At 42.3% G+C, this 20217-nt stretch overlaps 1 protein-coding gene across 2 annotated transcripts in view; it reads left to right on the top strand.

Moving 5' to 3' along the window:
* Window positions 1-19864, top strand: part of pdcd6 (programmed cell death 6) — a 23703-nt gene extending 3839 nt beyond the window's left edge. Inside the window, exons 2-6 of one of the 2 annotated variants that reach the window (XM_008277953.1) lie at window positions 284-345; window positions 12363-12407; window positions 16182-16352; window positions 18900-19009; window positions 19578-19864. In XM_008277953.1, coding sequence (XP_008276175.1) covers window positions 284-345; window positions 12363-12407; window positions 16182-16352; window positions 18900-19009; window positions 19578-19676 — 487 coding nt within the window. In that variant the 3' untranslated portion in view covers window positions 19677-19864. The remainder of the gene's footprint in view (window positions 1-283; window positions 346-12362; window positions 12408-16181; window positions 16353-18899; window positions 19010-19577) is intronic. The other variant, XM_008277954.1, reaches the window with a different exon arrangement.
* Window positions 19865-20217: the final 353 nt, after the last annotated feature.

Genomic DNA, 20217 nt, shown 5'->3' with positions numbered 1-20217 from the left:
CACACACACACACACACACACACACACACACACACACACACACACACACACACACACACACACACACAGAGTTTGTGTGGCTGCTCAGAGGTACAAGCTGCCTTGTGTGCCCCGGTCATACAACTCCATTCATTCCCTGTGGAGTGTTGAAATACTAACACACGCTCAGGGGTATAAAGTTTCAGCTGGCGAGTGCTGATGCTCGCCACTATTGTGCGCTGGAGTGTCTCTGGGTGTGAAGTGGTTAAAGCCGGTGGTATCTAATCTGTGTTTTCATCCCCAGGGTGGACAAGGACCGGAGTGGAGTGATATCAGACTCAGAGCTTCAGCAGGCCTTATCAAATGGTAAGTATCAGAGTTTCTCTCAGAATTTTGCCACTCCCATTTTTCTTACTTTCTCCTTCTTTTCCTTTTTTTTTTTTTTGACCGTTTTTGCTCTGTTCCCATCTGTCTTTCCTGCTTTCAGTCTCCTTCCTTCTACACCTTTTTTCTCATTTTTCTCTCTGCTTCTTTTTTGATCCCTCCCATCTCTTTCCCATCTCCTTTTTTTTTTTTACACATTGTTCTCCGCCACTCTTTGATTTAAGCAACTGCTGAGTCTAAGCAGAAAGTGAATTGGAATTGTATTTTTATCCCTGGGTGACAGGTGAATTGAATAAAAGTGAACGCGGTTTTATTTTTGTCCCGGGACAACAGAGAAGCTGGTGAGAAGTTTATCAGTGTAGCTTCAAGGAACCCACTTTGATACACTTCAGTGCCTCTGCAGTGACAACCAACTCACTGCAGGACTGGTTAATGGTTGGAAATTGTAGGTGTGTTACAGTAAATAGCTTTCCAATCAGTGTCACAAAGACCAGTTTCTTAAGGTTCCAGACAGAGTGTGAAGTTTGAGGCTTGCACATGTCATTGCAGTGTGTATGGGGCTACAGTAAGAACCACATGTTTAAAAACTTGAGTGGTGGCTTTTTTGTGGTTGTAATGTTTTCTGTGACAAAGTACAACCACAAAAGTGCAAAGGATTGCTTGCAGAATGTTAGGTATGTACTAACATAAGCTCCAAACATTATGTCTGTTTAACTAGCTTACTGCCTAATATAGTAAACCAGTGTAACCTTCAAGGCTTGGGCATTTCACACTACATTGTTTTCTGGGGATTACTGTTTTCAAAAAAAATCCCTGTTCATGCCTAACTTGCTCCTATGGCAGAATGTGTATTTTCATCCTTTATTGCCTTTTCACGATTCAGATAAACAGAATTATGCAACAGAAGCTTGTATAATGAAATTACACATGTAGTCCCTGCTACATGCAAAAAAAATGACATCAAGAATTTATAATCAAGCCATAAAAATAAAACGGTTGTCATGGTGAAGGGTGGAGGATGAGTTCAGTCATCTCACAGCCTGAGGAAAGAAGCTGCTTCGAAAGAACTCCTTCGAACACGCTGGGGCCGGGGTGGGTTTTGTTGTGCTGTTTGCAGACATGTTGTCTCACTGATGTTCAATGGATTGTTCTGGTGTTCTTCAATCACCCGCTGCAGAGTCTTCCCCGTCTTGGACTGTGCACATCTCCGTTTGGGATCTTTCCAATTAGGATGTGCTCTATTGCTCCTCTGTGAAAGTTAATGAGAAGTTGGCATGGGAATTTCTCAGGTTTCCTTCACCCTCTCCTCTTGTAACATTGAAGGTGAAACACAGCGTTGAAAATGGGACCAACAAAGCATAAATCAGACTTTGTTGTCTAATGTTTTCTAAATCGCTGAAAAGGGTTATGGAAGACTGACATATGAGTCCGATCTTAATTTATCAGGCTTGTAGTACAAGGATTAAAGCATGCTGCACTTTCATGACTTCTGTTTGGTTCATCCGTAGGTGACGATGATGACATTTGACCACATGATTAGCGTCAATCTTTAAGCATAACATCATTTATGTGACCATCAGGTGCTTATTTATTTAAATCCTTTCATGGGTGAACAGTCATTAAGCATTTAATCCAAGCAGTAGACTGTTGGTAATACAGAATCTGATTGAAGATGGAGAAGAAATATCTCTAAAATCAGCATTAAAAAGGAATCAGGGTTGCAACATGAGGATTACAGCTGCTTGTGATGGAAGCACAGTCACTCTTGATCAGGAGGAGGAGGAGGCTTCAAACAGGATTAAGGGTTCATTTCCCGCTGGGTCTCCTAAACAAAAAAAAAAAAAAAGAAAAGAAAAAAAAGGTATAATTGTGATGCTGCCAGGCATTTTGGAGAGCAGTGTTGAATAAATGATACTGGTCCTCTCCTCTGCTCAAATTCTGGCAAGTTGTACGCTTGCTTTGACTGAGAAGAGCTGCCACAGCAGGGGCAGGCTGATAAAATATCTGCTTCCATACCACACACACCACACTGCACCAGCATCGCTTCTTGACCTTGCTTGCAACAAGGCAGCGGCGTCGAAATGCGGTACTGATTAATGAGACGTATATTTTGGAGGGCCGTTTGCTCAGAAACTGTAGCACAGGTTGATGTTTTTCTTCTCATTAAAATATAATGTGTTCCCCCATCAAGTTTATGCTTGAATTGCACCAGCAGCTTTTTTTTCAAAGACTTTTGAACAGATTACACTCCCCAGAAACCCATTTTTCTGGGCACTTCAAAGGAGAAGGGAGAGAGGAAAAAAAGTGTTGAAGCCAGCAGCAGCAGTGAAAGAAGCTGTTATCAGGCTGCGCAGTGGCTCTGGCTCAGCATACTGATTAGTGTGTGAGTGTGTTTCAGCATGCATGCATAGACACATGTATTTATCAAGAGGATGTGTGTGTTGTGCAATTCATCAGATTTTTTTTTTTTTTTTACCATGAGCTAGTGTGTTTTTTTTATTTTTATTTTTAGACTTGGCTCGTGTGTACGTTCTTGCAGTGTCGTGTACATGCGCGCCGTGCTGCATGTGCGTGTGGTGAGCTGCAGGTTTCCCGGTCCAGTTACTGCCAGTTCATTAGGCTCATTGCGATATGAAACAGAGCCAGTGAAGCCAAACGCACACCGCACCGCATCCTGTCCTGCAGTTTGCTTGCCGAAGCCACCAACCCCGTCACTGTTGGACTGTCTGTCGTGACTCTGCTAACCCTGCATGTGCTGCTTTTATTTACATCAACATTGACCAAGCTTTGTCTGCCATGTCAGTGTTGTCCATCTTAATCTTTTTTTCTTTATCGCCTACCTATCTTTACTCTTCTCCTTTCTTTTTACCCTCCTGTCTCAGAAGTGCAGAGTATTAAGGCTCTGGAGCAGGGGTGTCCAATCCTGGTCCTCGAGGGCCACAATCCTGCATCTTTTAGATGTTTCCCTCTTCCAACACACCTGATTCAAATGATCGGGGTTGTTATCAGGCTTCTGTAGAGCTTGATGGTGAGCTGATCATTTGAATCAGGTGTGATGGAAGAGGGAAATATCTAAAATATGCAGGATTGTGGCCCTCGAGGACCAGGATTGGACACCCCTGCTCTAGATATTCAGAAAGGGCTTGTTGGGGGGCTTTGCTCTTGCTGTTTACTCTTCCATCCTCTGCATACTCTTTCTTCTTCTTATCTCTCCTTTCATTCCTCTGCCTACCTTTCTTTATGCACATCTAAAATCAGATTTTAGCAAGTCCTGTTCACTTTGTGATCTTTTTTCTCAGAGTGAAACACAGCACAATATTTTCAGTCATTTCTACCCCAGAGTCTCAGTTTTTTCCTCATGTTTTGATGCTCACTGTGGAAATGATGTCACTTTTCCTACAGTTACAAACCACATTATAAGCACTACAGATAATTTATGGAGTGCAAGAAGAGTCTGGAACACACTACTTTACTCCCAGCCCTTTCACTGTGCAAACGTTTCAACACTACTGTGTCTTCACCAGATATTAGGCAAACAGTTATTTTCGAACAAAACCATTGGATAACTAGTTGAACAGGATGTCAGATCTATTGGATAAGAAATCCGAGGGTGGGAGTTGCTATAGTCCAAGTGCCACACCTCCAACACCTTGCCAGCTGCACAGGTGTACGGGCATGTGTTAAAGTTACAGAGACAGAAGTACAGGAAGCATCTGGCAAATTAGGCAATCAAGAATGTGAAATCAGAAACAAAACATCTAAAAGTTACAACAGTACAGGTAAAGGTACAAAAGTATGTGTTAACTCTGGCAGCTTAGATGAAACATGACAAATTCAACTCTAGCAGGTCTGGCAGATAATTTATGCTACAAGTGACTAATAGGTGACTCACTGCACTAAAAGAATGTGTTGAACTGATTGTATGAACTCCTCTCCTCTCCTCTCCTCTCCTCTCCTCTCCTATTTCATCCTTTCCTCAGGAGGATATGGCACCGGCTCTGTGCCTTCTGTGTCCTCTGCCTGTTTGTCCTCTCTTACTCTAACTTTCCCTCTTTATCACTCATCCATGCTCCACACTTAGTCCCACTGTTCTCCCCTATCTCTCTCTCTCTCTCTCGCTCTCTCGCTCTCTCCTCCTCTCCTCCTCTCGATTCGTCCCTCGGTCCTGGGTGTGACAGTGTATCATCCCTGATGAGACTGTGATTGGCTCTGTGCCGTCGAGGTGCATGTGCATGTCTATGCCTATGCCATTTGCTATAAATATGGATTTTTTTGGCCTTCCTTCGCTCAGCAGTGAGCAGATATCATACCAACTTGCCATCATGCTCCCCTACTCTCATGCAAGCACTGATTTATGCTCATGTGTAGTTATTTATTTAAATGTGTTGAAGACGCAGTAAAATAGTGAAATTGCTGACTTGCAGAACTTGAGGAGCTCATTCAGGAATCTTTACCTTGTACGTTTGCAGTGTTCTGTTGAACTCTGTTGCCCAGACATTGTGTTAGAGTGACACTTATTTTTACAAGTCAGTGTTAAGCTTTTCAGTACTTTTCCACCAGTTGTTGATCATCAGTCGTGGTCAGCCATTTGTTACTGGCTCATGTGCTGATTATGTTAGACGTACTAATTTTTAGCTGACGGTCTAAGGCACGACAGCTGATTGTTCCTGGATTTCTTGAGCTCCTTGTTGTGGGTTCTACAAATCATGTCTATTGACTGGCGTAAACCACAGAAATAAATAGCACTGACTGACCCGTCGCCTTATGGCTACCCCTGTTGTTTTGTGCATCATGAGCATAACTGCAGGAATAATCACAATGATGGTAATATTTTTTGATATAGTTCCTATTTTGTTTTGTAGTTTATAGTAGAAATAAAACCGACGCCTTCATTTGAAATATGTGTTTTTTCCTTGTAAGGTCAAGCTTTTACCTCAGACAGGATGTAGTCTGTGTGTGTTTTTGGGTTCAAGTCTGTGTAGCTACTTTGTGAGGTGTATAGCTGAGCATTTAACATGTGTTTGGAAAAGTTCATATCTGTGTGTGCTCATTTGTACGTACAAGAGTCTTACTGAACTCTGTCACGGCCGTTATATGCATGTGTGTACACTGTGGTCGGCGCACTCTGTTTTTCCACCAGCATGCCTCTCTCCTCACCTCCTATATTCCCTCTCTCCCCTCCTCCTCCTCACTTCCCTCCACCTCACCACGGGCAGTTGGGTTCACCGGTGAGAGAGCCCAGTGTGCAGACCGGACAGAAGGCGTATTGTGCCAGTTTGCCGTCAGACGCACACACGGATGCACACAAACATCTCAGCCATACTGACCGCCTCACACTGGGCAGCCACAGTCTGTCTGGCACATATACTGGTGACCTCACAGCTAGCTACTGGTGTGAAACTTGTGTGAGCTGAAGAATTCAAGTGGCTGGAAAGGTCATAGCTGGTTCTTTGCTCTGCTTTTTGATCATTTATCCGAAGGCCTCACTGCAGCAGCATTTACGTAGACTCTACAAAAGGATATTTGCTGTCTCTGTGAGAAAATAAGTACAGTTACGCTGATATGGTTTTGCAAATTGGCCTCACATCAATAAGCTTATGATACTTTATGTCCATTGCTTTAGATCAGCACTCCAACAGATGAACTCGGAATATAGATTCTGGCCCAAACCCCACCTCCAGTGCAAGCCTGGGGCCTAGTCTCAGAACAGCTCTACCCACAGTCCAAGACAGCCTCACCCATCAATAAAACAAACTGAGGAAGAGGGAGGAAATGGCGAGTGTCTTCTGGAGCGCATGCAGTATTTATCATCCCCAAATCTTCAAGTTATGAAGTCCTAATTTTATTTCAGTCTCTTTATTATTTATTTGGACACTTTAATGGACTTTCAAAAGTAAAATTAAGGTGAAAAAAATTGACAAGGAAACTAAAAAATCCTGTTTGGCTTGAATCCCTCTTATTTAAACGAAGTGCTCTTATCTAAGCTTTTACTGCAAACCTTCTTACTGCTGACATAGCTAAACTGGAGGGAAATCAAGAACAAGCAGCAGTGTGGAAAGAAAAAAAAAAGCTCCACAACGTCGGCAAGGTGTTAAAATCCTGCACATGCTGTTTTAGGGTTTGCAGATAGAGTTGCAGGGAAGAATCTTAGGTCAGCAAAAGTGTTCTGGAGGGTTCACGTTACTGCAACAAAACCTACATTGCAAATGTTTTGTTCACGTCATCTCCTCGCGTCTCTTCTCTTTCGCTGGTTATCTCCCCTCTTGTCTTGTGTTTTTATCTTTCTCTTTCATGTGTTAGATTGCCTCCTCTCTTCTCCTGCATCCTCCCACACTCACCTCTCTTTGTTCCTAGTTCTGAAGTGTCTCCTCGCTTGTAATAAAGTGAGATGGTGAGTCAGCAAGGATTTAGATGCCCTGATAAATCTCAGTGTCTTGAGAGTTGAGAGTGTAAAGCAGGCTATAAAGTATAAACACCCATCTAAACTAAAGGCCCATTAGTCTTTTTTTTCTGACCATATAAATGGCAGGTGTATTCACATATAATTGAAATGTGTCCTCCAGATGAAAAAGAACTTTTTGTGTTTGGGGAAAGTGGTAATAAAAAGCCACAAAACTCATTTCAAGGGCCTTTTAAAAAAAGTTAAACTTATTTTTTCCCTGTTGTGATAAAATACTATGATGTCTGTGGTTTAGAAATCTTATGAACTCATCTGTTTTAGTTCTTATGCTAAGCTTTCTCTTGTCTATTTCTGTCATTGTTAGTGAACACGACTTCTGTCCTTCATTTGTCAACATACAGATCATCACTGCTTCACTAACAAAATGTCATCCAATACAACAGGAGCAAGTAGGAGGAAAAGATATATTTCAAATCCAAACTACAAACTACAAGTTTTCCCCTTGGAAGTAATCCCCCTGGACTCTAATGCACTTTCCTAGCCTTTTCTGCCACGCCGCCATGCACTCCTGGAAGGATTCTTCCGGGATCCTCCGCAGCTCTGTCGTCACAGCCATCTTGATGTTGTCCACATCTTCAAAACGGGTCTCCTTGATGACCCCCTTGAAGAGGAAAAAATATCACACGGAGCCAGGTGGGGTGAGTAGGGAGGTTGCTCAGCACGGCGAAGTTCTTCTCAGCCAGGAACTGTCAGATGCTCAGGGCATTGTGATCAGACATGTTGTCATGGTGAAGCAGCTACGACTTGTCCTGCCACAACTCTTGCCTCTTCTCGCGCACTGAAAGAAGCAAATGCCGCAAGATCTCTTTGTAGACATGCTGGTTGGTCGTCTGAAGGGGAAACTCGTAGCTTGTAGTTTGGGTTTGAAATATATCTTTTGTGACACCGCTCCTGGAACTTTTCTGACACATCTTGCAGATCAAAGTTATATCATACAGGATGTCCCTTATTTTGTCATTCTTGCACAGGCTTCCATTGATTCTGATGTGTAATGTAATGTCTTTGGATGAGACTTACTGTCACTAGCATTAAACACAAAACAAAAACAAACAAACAAACAAACAAAAAAAAAAACAGATTGTCATCGTATTTTTTTTCCCTGATCCTAATTTAACATGTTTTTACCTTTAGGATAGGTCTTCGTCACAGCAGCTATTTTGGTTTGTTGCAGCGGGAGAAGTACAGGTGGAATTAATAGCATTAATAATGGCTCCGTTCTGTTCATGTGTCCTGATAAACCTTGATAGTGTGACAGTGAGCCACCATGCATGATAGATCCTCCTCGTGACAGACAGTCTGACATGTCATTACAGGACGAGCACAGTGGATTAGTAATGATAATAATGTAAGCAATGACACTAATGATTGCTGCTTTCTATTTTGGTGTTCGGTTTCAGGGCCTGCGAGCTCTTGACTTCGCTTACTTGGACAATTAAATGCAGCCGAACCATCATTAACGTTATCAGTACACCCGAGCTTTTCCTGACAAGTCAACATCTGCCGCGAAAAGGCGTGTCCAGAATCACTCCCTCGTTCACTCATCCACTGCTCCCTGTATGATACACTTGAGATTTAACTGATGATCCTCATTTTTCATCATCACAGACAGGTGTAGAGCTTCACAGTGGTAAATTTCTCCTCTGTTAAATGTGGAGCATTTCATAGTGAGGTCATTTGCAGAAAGCAACATACATCCAGTGGTCAGTCTTTTGTTCCACAGAGGAGTATTTCAGGACGCTACACAACAATCCACAGACTGGAATAAAATGTGAGACAGTAGTTATTATCGACTCCTACAAATATGTGCTTTTCCTACTATGATGTGTCTGAAAATGTGAGAAAGGCCTTTTCAAAATGTTTGTCTAAGCAAGAAAAACAAACTGACATTGTAAAAATGGAGAGGACGTAAATTGGGCCACATATTAAAATAATGTTATAAATTAACATTATCGTCATTTGTTATCCCAAGATAATGAAGTGAGAAAAAATCAGCAAAACCAGATCATTGAATTGGTATGTGGTGATACAGTATCCATCCATCCATCCATCCATCCATCCATCCATCCATCCATCCATCCATCCATCCATCCATCCATCCATCCATCCATCCATCCATCCATCCATCCATCCATCCATCCTCTCTCTTCCGCTTATCCAGGGTCGGGTCGTGGGGGCAGTAGGCGGAGCAGGTCATTCCAGACTTCCCTCCCCCCGGCGACGCTTTCCAGCTCTTCCTGGGGGATCTTGAGGCGTTCCCAGGCCAGCTAAGAGATACACTCCTGATCAAAATCTTAAGATGAGTTAAAAAATTGCATGAATTTGCATTTTGCACTGTTGGATCTTAGGAAGGTTCTAGGTAGAGCTTCAAAATGCAAAAACAAGAAATGGGAACAACAGACCAAAAGTTGTGAGCAGGCAATTTATTGAAAACAACAATTTAACTCAAATAGGCTGTTCATCAGGTGATCAAAAGTTTAAGACCACAGCCTTTAAAAGCCAAAATCTGTGCAAAAATTTAGATTCCATGTCATTTCCTGTCAAGCAATCACACTGTGAAGATCTCTTGATGGCAAAGGCAAAAAAGCTCACCGTCTTTGAACGTGGTAGGATTGTTGAGCTGCATAAACAAGGCCTCTCACAACATGCCATCTCTGCTGAGGTTGGACACAGTAAGACAGTCATTTTGCATTTCTTGAAAGATCCTCAGGGTTATGGAACAAAAAAAGTCAAGTGGGAGACCCAAAAAAAATCCCACCGGCGCTGAGCCGGAGGATCCGAATGGCTGTCCATCAAGACACGGGACGATCCTCGACCCAAATTAAGGCCATTACTGGTGCTGACTGCAGCCCAATAACCATCAGACGGCATCTGCGAAGGAAGGGCTTCAAAAACAATAAACATCTTCAAAGGCCACGTCTTCTTCAATGCCACAAAATTGCCCGTTTGGCCTTTGCAAGGGAGCACCAAACATGGGACATTCAAAGGTGGAAAAAAGTTTTATTCTCTGACGAGAAAAAATGTAACCTTGATGGTCCTGATGGCTTCCAACGGTACTGACATGACAAGGAGATGCCATCTGAGATGTTTTCTACGCGGCACAGTGGAGGGGGCGCCATCATGATCTGGGGTGCTTTTTCCTTCAATGGAGCTCCAGGTTGTGCAGGGGCGTCAAACAGCAGCTGGCTATGTGGAGATGCTGCAGCGGGCATCCCTCATGACTGAGGGCCCTCGTCTGTGTAGTAATGACTGGGTTTTTCAGCAGGACAACGCTCCAATTCACAATGCCCGCCTGACCAAGACCTTTTTCCAGGAGAATAACATCACTCTTTTGGACCATCCTGCATGTTCCCCTGATCATAATCCAATTGAAAACATTTGGGGCTGGATGGCAAGGAAAGTTTTACAAAAATGGACATCAGTTCCAGACAGTGGATGCCCTTCGCGAAGCCATCTTCACCACTTGGAGCAACATTCCCACTAGCCTTTTGGAAACACTTGCATCAAGCATGCCAAAACGAATTTTTGAAGTGATCAACAACAATGATGGAGCTACTCATTACATGAGTCAGTTTTGGAAAGTTTAGTTTCTGCTTTAGGAGGTTTTTGATTTTTTTTGAGCTGTGGTCTTAAACTTTTGATCAGCTGATGAACAGCCTATTTGAGTTAAATTGTTGTTTTCAATAAATTGCCTGCTCACAACTTTTGGTCTTTTGTTCCCATGTCTTCTTTTTGCATCTTGAAGCTCCACTTAGAACCTTCCTAAGATCCAACAGTGCAAAATGCAAATTCATGCAATTTTTTAACTCATCTTAAGATTTTGATCAGGAGTGTATCATCTCTCCAGGGGGTTCTGGGTCTGCCCCGGGGTCTCCTCCCAGGTGGACGTGTTCCGAAGACCTTCAGAGGAAGCCTCTCCGGAGGCATTCGAATCAGATGGCCATACCACTTGAACTGGCTCCTTTTGATGTACAGGTGCAGCGGCTCTATTCCGAGCTCCCTCCGGATGTCCGAGCTCCTCACCTATCTCTAAGCCTGAGCCCAGCCACCCTGCGGAGGAAACTCATTTTGGCCGCTTGTGTCCGCGATCTCGTTCTTTCGGTCACGACCCAAAGCTCATGACCATAGGTGAGGGTTGGGATGCAGATGGACTGGTAAATTGAGAGCTTCGCCTTGCGGCTCAGCTCTCTCTTCACCACGACGGTCCAGTGCAGCGCCCGCATTACTGCTGACTGAGCAGCCTGTCCACTCGCGCTCCATTTTCCCATCACTCGTAAACAAGATGACTGTTACTAATTAACATTTAAGCAATGTTTTACTGGAGGGCCAGCTGAATAAACGTCCTCCCTGACTGCTGGGAGACTCCCCAGAACAAAAGCAGCTCCATCCTGGACCTTCTGACGGAGCATCTTCAGCAGCATGATGCTGTTTCCAGCTCCACTAAAGAACATCAGGAGGTGGAGAGCCACAACGTTTTTCATCTGTGATATGTTTTGTAAGAGACTTTTGTCCTGCTATGAAATGAAATCTTATTTAAATAAATGACCCTGTTTATTAATAGTTATATTTATAAGATATAGTTCTTGTCTATGTAAGTATTTTTGCAATTAAAAATTTTCAACTGTATTCCAAAGATGAATGGTCTGATATGAATCGCTGAAGCCACAATTACATTTTCCTCCAACATCTGACCTGTTGATCAGACACTGCTGTCAAAAAATTAACGGCTTCAGTAAAGATTGTATAACGACCTCAGAAACCTCAACATGTATACACACACACACACACACACACACACACACACACACACACACATATATATATATATATATTCAGCAGAGCTGTGTTATTGTATTTCATTTAATTTCGTTGTTTTTCATGGTAAAGATAATCAGAGTAGATGAGCTGAGGTGGTGACGTCATTGAGTACGCTGCTGTCCCAATTGCACATAAATGGCAATGCGTTCTCCCGTACTAACTAGACTGTACTCGTGAGTACGGACTAGCGAGAACGCAAGTATGGACTTGCGTACTTGAGTATTGAGACACGGCCCGAGTTGAATGTACAACACACGCCGAAAGTGTTATTAAAGTCTGGAACCCGGTTGGGTTGAAACAGTACCCCGTGTGTCTGCTTCTTGTAAGTACTGACCAGAATATGTGTGAAAGTTTGTGTGCGTGATTGTGTGTCTCTGTGCCTTTGTATGCGTAGCTATATGTATATGTGTATACATGGAAGGTGTGGGGGATGGTTTTCTTTCCTTTTTTTTTCTTTTTTTCTTTCTTTGACAATGTTTTTAATACTGTAAAGCACTTTGCGTTGCTCCATGTATGAAAAGTGCTATATAAATAAAGGTTGATTTGATTTGATATTCCTAGTAATCAAAGCCAAAGTTTCTTAGTGTTGAAAGGGTTAAAGCCTGTTTTCTGTCTTATTTGTGATATTTCATCACAGTGCCCTTTGTTTCTTTAACAGCTAGATAGAGGACGTAACAGTAGATGCTATTGGTATGTTTTTAACCAACATTCCTCTGTTCCACAGGCACATGGACTCCTTTTAACCCAGTGACAGTCCGCTCCATCATATGTAAGTAACTGCTGACTGTGACGCACCCAGCCATCACATAGCTGCCTTTTGTGCTCACACTTCTTAAGCTGTTTATTTGCTCCCTTGCCATGACAACCGGATTAATTCATTATAGTTGTGCAATCTTAGGCCACGGACAGACAAACTTTTGCTTTAGGAACTGCTGCTCTAGTGAAAACCTGCAGCCATCAATATAAAATGAGGAAGAGGGAGCATCTGCAAGGAAATGGGAAAGCAACTCCCAAAGGGCAGCTGCCAGTTGCCTCAGACTACAGATATTGATCTGTTTACACTTTTAAGACAATTGTAATATGCAGCTGAGGATAAAAACTCTTCAGCGTTAAGGACACACATGTAAACGAAATTGAATATTTGAATATGTTTCTCTTTTAGATTTTGCGAAATGCAAAATTTTAAAACTCACTCCAGCAAAAATCTAGTTTTTCACCTTGGTAGTGTGCCCATGTGGTATGTCTGCTGTGAGACATGTTGAGGGGTCAACAGAACAAGTACAGGCACATTTAATTATATTAAATGAGGTCAGGTTTGGATACACAATACTAAGGCATTGAGAGGGGTCAACATAAAGATCTAGTTTTTTTATATTGCTAGCATGTCCATATGGTGTGATGTTATACGAGATGTGTCAGAAAAGTTCTAGGACTGGTGTCACAAGAGATATATTTCAAATTCAAACTACAAACTACAAATTTTCCCCTTCGAAGTAATCCCCCTGGAGTCTAACCTAACCCTTCACAGCCTTCTCCACCACGCTGCCATACACTCCTGGAAGGATTCTTTCGGAATCCTCCGCAGCTCTGTCGTCACGGCCGTCTTGATGTCATCCAAGTCTTCAAAACCGGTCCCATTGATGACACCTTTGAGCTTGGGGAAGAGGAAAGATATCACACGGAGCCAGGTGGAGTGAGTAGGGAAGGTTGCTCCAGCATGACGATGTTCTTCTCAGCCAGGAACTGTCGGATGCTCAGGGCATTGTGATCAGGCATGTTGTCATGTGGAAGCAGCCACGACTTGCCCTGCCACAACTCTCGCCTCTTCTCGCGCACTGAAAGAAGCAAACGCAGCGGGATCTCTTTGTAGACATGCTGGTTGATCGTCTGAAGGGGAAACTTGAAGTTTGTAGTTTGGATTTGAAATATATCTTTTGTGACATCAGTCCTGGAACTTTTCTGACACACCTCATATTTTGGCAGACATATCATGAGTAAAGTTTGAGGTCAGCGCCATAGCGGAGTATTTCCACCTTGAAATTGTGGTGTACTGAAAACACAGATTCCAATTTCTGGGGTTTACATAAGTAACCTAAAGCCTGTCAGCTTGCAGGGTGAGGCTTTCCATATCATTACACTTCTTTAGAATTAGTTTCTAGATCAAACGTGTGACTAAATTTCTAAAATATTACAATTTGCCATTATATAGCAGAGCTTCAAGTTAAAGTGTTTGAGCAGACTCACAGATGAGCCGGTGTGCTTGAGCTGCAGAGAGAGAGAGAGATGTAGGGTTTTCATGTAACTTTGATACATGGACATGAATTTTTTGGGGTTGAATCACCAACCGGAGTGGAACTTCCTGTCATGCTCCAGCTGTAGTTCAAATACAAATACACTACCGGTCAAAAGTTTTAGAACACCACACTTTTTCCAGTTTTTTACTGAAAATTATTCAGTTTATTGTGTCATTGCATTCTGAAATGAAAGCATAGAACAAATAAGCAATTTGAGTTGAAAAATAAATCATGGAATCAATTTATAGACCAAAATGTATTCTAAACTTTTGAGTCATCAAGGTAGCCACCTTTGGCAGATACATCAGCTGAACACACTCGTGGCATTCTTTCTACAATAGAAATCAAATATTGTTCAGAAAGTTCTTCCCAAGTCTGTTGTAGAAGTTCCCATAACTGTGTGGCACTTGTAGGCTGCTTGGTTTTCACTCTCCTGTCTAGTTCATCCCAAACCAGCTCAATGGACTTTAAGTCTGGAGACTGTGCTGACCACTCCATGTTTTCAAGCTTACCATCTTGTTCTTTTTCCTGAGGTAGTTTTAGCATAGCTTGGACTTGTGTTTTGGGTCACTATCTTGCTGTAGGATGAACCTCTGACCAACTAGGCGCATACCAGAGGGTATTGCATGGCGCTGCAGAATGCTGTGGTAGCCGTTTTGGTTCAGAGTGCCTCTCACTCTGTGCAAGTCACGGACCCTGGATCCAGCAAAACAGCCCCAGACCATCACACTCCCTCCTCCATGTTTGACAGTTGATGTCACACACTGTGGAACCATCCTCTCGCCTACTTGACGACGTACAAAGATCCTGTGTGATGAAGCGAAGATTTGAAATTTTGATTCCTCAGTCCATAATACCTTCTTCCAGTCTTCAGTTGTCCAATGGCGGTGTTTCATGGCCCAGGAGAGCCTCTTTGTCTTATTCTGACGTCTTAGCAATGGCTTTCTTGCTGCAACTCGTCCTGTCAAACCTGCAGCTCGAAGTCTTTTCTTCACAGTTGAAACTGAAATTTGCTTACTACGACCACTATTAAATTGTGCTTGAATCTGTTGTCCTGTGAGCCACGTATCACGCAAGCTGTTAATGCTCAGAAACGTGTTCTGATTCAGTTGTGGCTTTGGGTCTGCCAGACCACTTCCTGTCAGAGTTTCCCCCCAGTTTCTGAGTGCCCTTTGATGGTGAAGAAAACTGTACTCACTGACACCTTGACTTCTTTGCAATTTCCCTGTAGGAAAGACCTCCATCTTTAAGTGTTATGATGGTCTGTCTCTCTTCCATTGTTAATTGCCTTTTTCTCGGCATTTTTGTAGCAATACACTACTTTCTGCAGTACAATACTGTTCAGCTGATGGTCATGAGGGTCTGGTACTATAGTGTGTTCCAACACTGCTTTTATGGAGACAGAGGGGGTTGTATGTCATCAAGAAAAGTTGGACCACCTGTAGGAATTAGTAGCACCAGCTTTTAAGGCTTTTTCAACCTTCATTGCTGCAGAACAGCTTTAAATTGTTAACCCACTTCGTGTTTCCTGGAAAAGGCCTTTTTGTATAATTCTGAAATGTACATTATTTTCGGTTTTGTGTAACCAAACCTTTTTTTTAAAACCTCTGGCTGTTCAGTGCTTACCTTTGTACCATTTCAAGCTATTCATTGGACTTGCACAACTTGAATTGCAATAAATAACTGGAAAAATTAGGGTGTTCTAAAACTTTTGACCGGTAGTGTATGTCAAAAATATCTTTATCCAATCCCCCTTATATACTTCGTTTCCCATTTGTTGTGTGACTTCCACAGTAAATCCCTAAAAATACCTTCGCCTCCCCTTCCCCCTGTACCATGCACACCAAGTCCATTGTTTAATAGTCCCACAGCTAGAAGCATATCCTGTGATAACACTCCCTTTGTCGGGAGGTAATTGGATTGAACTGCATGCGGGTGAGGAGAGGAGTATTGGTGGGGTGGGGGTGGGGTGGGGTGGAAATCAAGCTGTTTTCTTTCTCTGTTATACTGCAGTCTTATGAGGCAGGAGTTAGTCAAGTGTGAGTCTCTCTGACCCGCTCTGTTAACTCCACTGTTCCCCGACAGTCCCATAAAACTGTATGTGCTACCAGACTGGCTCTCATGTTAGCAAATTTGTCCCAGCAGTTTTCTAAAGTCCAGCTTTTTCCAAAAATGTCTGCATGTATATGTGAGTGTGTGAGTAATTGATGTTTCTTACCATATACCTTATTGTCAACCCTCTTCTTTAGCCATGTTTGACAGGGAAAACAAAGGCGGTGTGAACTTCAATGAGTTCGCTGGTGTGTGGAAATACATCACAGACTGGCAGAACATCTTCAGGACCTACGACAGGGACAACTCCGGCTTCATCGATAAGAATGAGCTGAAACAGGCGCTGACAGGATTCGGTGAGCAGCAAAGTATGCCTGTATATTTAAATTCAATGGCAGTGGTGGAGGGCTCCGTGGCTATCTCTTGGCTTTCTGCGGGTCAGAAGGTCAGGTTTTTGTCTTTTCAGTAGCTCTGTGTGTCTATGAATAGAGCTGAATTTTATCCCTATTTCCTACTTGCCACTCATGTAGTAAATACCTTTAAATCCAACATAAACATTCATTCAGCTGCACTTTTATACTGGGCGTGTATCTTACAATTTACAACGCAGTGCGAATAACTGAGCAAATCCAAAACCATTCTTCATTGGATTAAAGTGTTTTAGACCAATGATTTCACAAAATAGAATCTCAGCAAATAGTGTAGCAGCTCTAAGGAGCTTACGGTAAAGCACCTTTCAGACACGCAATCTTTTCCGTTAATCGGATGGCGACTGAACATGTCTGAAAGTGCACCCTGCTAACTCTTCTGTAAAAGTTGTGACGGCGATCTCACTATTTTGGACCTAGTAGAAAAGACAAAAGACCCAGTTTGTGCCAAAATGTGTCATAAACAACATTCTCACTCACTTTGCTCTACAATTTCATGCCCATTGAGCTACAAACTGAAAAATCCATAACAGTAAAACTTCACTGCAGTAAAAACAGCTCAGAATAATAATGCTCACCAAAAATGAATGCACTCTTTTTTTTTTCTCCCCCACACAAGACATTAACAGGAGCTGAAATTTAGTTTGTTGCTTCCAGCTGCTTGTAGGGATTTTTCCTCTCAGTTGATTAAATACCTGCAACATCAGAATCTGGACAGCAGCAAGATCCACATAAGCGTCTCCAAAACAAAAAGTGTTGAACATGTGGAACAACACTAGTGGGAACTTCATAAAAACCATCAGAATTATTTCTGACACAGAGACAATATCAGTCAGCAACTCACACTGTCAAAGTCACTGTTTATGAGCTGCAGGTAAATTATTTGTTACATCAGCTGTTGGGATATTTTTTTGTTTTGCAATTGGTAAAATAATGGTTAGGGTAACATCCCACATAGACATAATTTCAGGATTAGGGAAATCATTAAATCAACGGAACTGTTAGAAACAGTTCGATAAGCTTGCTATTAGTTTAGATTTAGTCTGTTGCTTATTAGTGCATTATTATGAGTCATACGTGACTTGACGCTCTGTCCCATCTCATGTGAATAACAAATATCATGCATGTATTGTAGCTCTCTGCATCAATTTGATGGGTTTGTCTGAATGAAGCAGTCAGGAACATTAATGTAAAGGGACCTTGCTGTCACTTTAACAGACTGATGAAGCAACAATGCTACGCATCCCATGTCAAGGCTTTAAGGGATTAGTTGCTCTTTTATAGGACAAATTGGCAATTAAATGACTGTAAATATTTCAAATAACTGGATGAAGACTGGGATGGGCTCCAGCCCCCCCGCGACCCTAGTGAGGATTGAGCGGTGTATAGAAAATGGATGGATGGATGGATGAAGACTTTAGCAGCCACATTATATCTTTGATTGAATGCTGGTGGCCATTTTAAAACTGAAGAAGAGTTTTGGATTTGCTAAATGATTATATCACAAGTGCAAATAGAAGATCCAGGTTGGTATCCACTACTATGTTAAAGAACTGGTGAATTAAAATCTCCCTGTGTACTACATCAGTGGCAACATAAACAAGGATTTCTAAATGTGGTTCTGTATCCAGTGTGGGTGTGGTCTAAAACTGTCCTCAGGAGTATCCGTGAAGACCATTGAAAACTATGTTCATAAATGTCAGAAGGCCCATATTCAATGGTGCTGTTTACTAGGGTGCTGGTACTGCTGATGATCAGTTGAAGTGGGGGTAATGTCTTAATGAAACAGATGTCAAGTATTATTCTGATGCTAAAGTAGGCCTTCAATCAAACCGTATCAAAACGTGTCTCAGCTACTGCCACAACTTGTTCATCTGCCTCAGTCAGTCTGTAGTTGTCCAAGCCATCCATCCATTATCTGTACACCGCTTAATCCTCACTAGGGTCGCGGCAGGCTGGAGCCTATCCCAGCTGACTTAGGGGGGGACACCCTGGACAGGTTGCCAGTCTATCACAGGGCTACACTTAGAGACAGACACTCACATTCACACCTACGGACAATTTAGAATCACCAATTAACCTCAACATGTTTTTGGACTGTGTGGGAGGAAGCCGGAGAACCTGGAGAGAACCCACGCTGCACGGGGGAGAACATGCAAACGCAGAAAGATTCCGGTGTCCCCACCGGGACGTGAACCGGCAACCTTCTTGCTGCGCCACCCTGCAGCCCTTGTCCAAGCCATCCACAGTCAATTTAGAAATGTTATGGTTCATTTAAAAGTCTTTACCTGTCCAGGTCCCTTATGTACTTAAGAGTTTTTACATCCCCCCCCTCACCTCAGGATGCTTTGAGGTCTGGGCTGAAAGCCAGAGGTGATCATCCAGGTTTATTCCTCTGGAGTGTTCCCCCTATCACAGACTTTTAAAGCCTGAGTGTGTGAGATGCCTTGACTACATTGTTGATGTTGTATTTGTTGCTGTGCGTAGGCTATCGTCTGTCAGACCAGTTCTACGGCACTCTGATAGACAAGTTTGACCGCCAGAGGAAGGGACAGGTGGCCTTTGATGACTTCATCCAATGCTGTATTGTACTACAGGTAACACGTTCATGCTGGTTTCTAACAAGCTGTTCATACTGTAATAAAAGTAGTCATTTTTTTCACAGCTGTTTGCACATACATGTGTCTAGGATGTCCTGGAGTTTAGCACTTGCATCACAACAAGGCTACTTTAGTATTCATAAGATGCAAAGAGGAATTTTAATTATGCATTATTAAGAACACATGGGTCTTACCCTTTATTTGAATTTCTAGCAAAAGTTCCACTTGAGCCAATTTGTTCCTTCTCAGTTGTTTCATACATTTACCATGGAGGCAGCCAAATGTAAATGAAGCCTGAAGAAGTTTAGGGTAGTACTATACCAGGAGCTTCAGATTATTTTTTTTTTGCACTTTTGTCTGAGCTAGAGTTAAATTAATGGTCTCATGTTGATTAATCTGCATCTCCAGAAGGATTGGGTACAACAATTTAACAATGACAAATTAAGCAAATATACTAAACAATGATAAAGTGTTCAGTTTATTCATATTAAAGACTTTAGAACAGACTTTTTTTTTTTTTGCTATTGTTGTGCATAAATGCACTACTTTCTGTCGTTTTTTGCAGAGGTTGACTGACGTTTTCAGGCGGTACGATACAGACCAGGATGGCTGGATCCAGGTTTCATATGAACAATATCTTTCCATGGTCTTCAATATAGTATAACACACACGGATCACCACAGAAGAGCACAACTGGACAGAACTGTGCCAAAGCTACCGGCACCTCCCGGATGTCTGCCATGGTGGACACTACAAGATTTTTTAAAAAACTAATTGTTTCGCCCTAGTTGGACTGTTTCACATAAATTTATAAAATTAATACTAGAAAACTCGAATGCTTGGAAAAAAAAATCTTGTAGTGTTTTGTTTGTTGACCAATCTGAACATTGTCTGTGTTGGGGACTCTGGGTAGGGGAATATCATGGACACATCTGTCTTTCTGTCTGTCTGTCTGTTAATGTTGACAACATTTTTAATGTCTTAACTTTAATTGATACAATTAAAAAAAAAGATCTCTGTTGAGAGTAAAATAATGCATTGTAAATATGATTTGCATGCTTTTCAGGGAAATTAAGCCCCATGTTCAAGCATGCTTTCCCTTTCTCTTGACTTTTCTCAACCCTATTTTGCTCAAAGCCATGTTTACAAAAACTGTGAAAGCAGGCAATGATCTGCTTTGGGATTCACTGACATGCCAGCTTACA

Source organism: Stegastes partitus, unplaced genomic scaffold, assembly GCF_000690725.1.
Source record: "Stegastes partitus isolate 25-593 unplaced genomic scaffold, Stegastes_partitus-1.0.2 Scaffold111, whole genome shotgun sequence".
Classification (NCBI taxonomy): domain Eukaryota; kingdom Metazoa; phylum Chordata; class Actinopteri; family Pomacentridae; genus Stegastes; species Stegastes partitus.
This window is presented reverse-complemented; position numbering and strand designations above follow the sequence as displayed.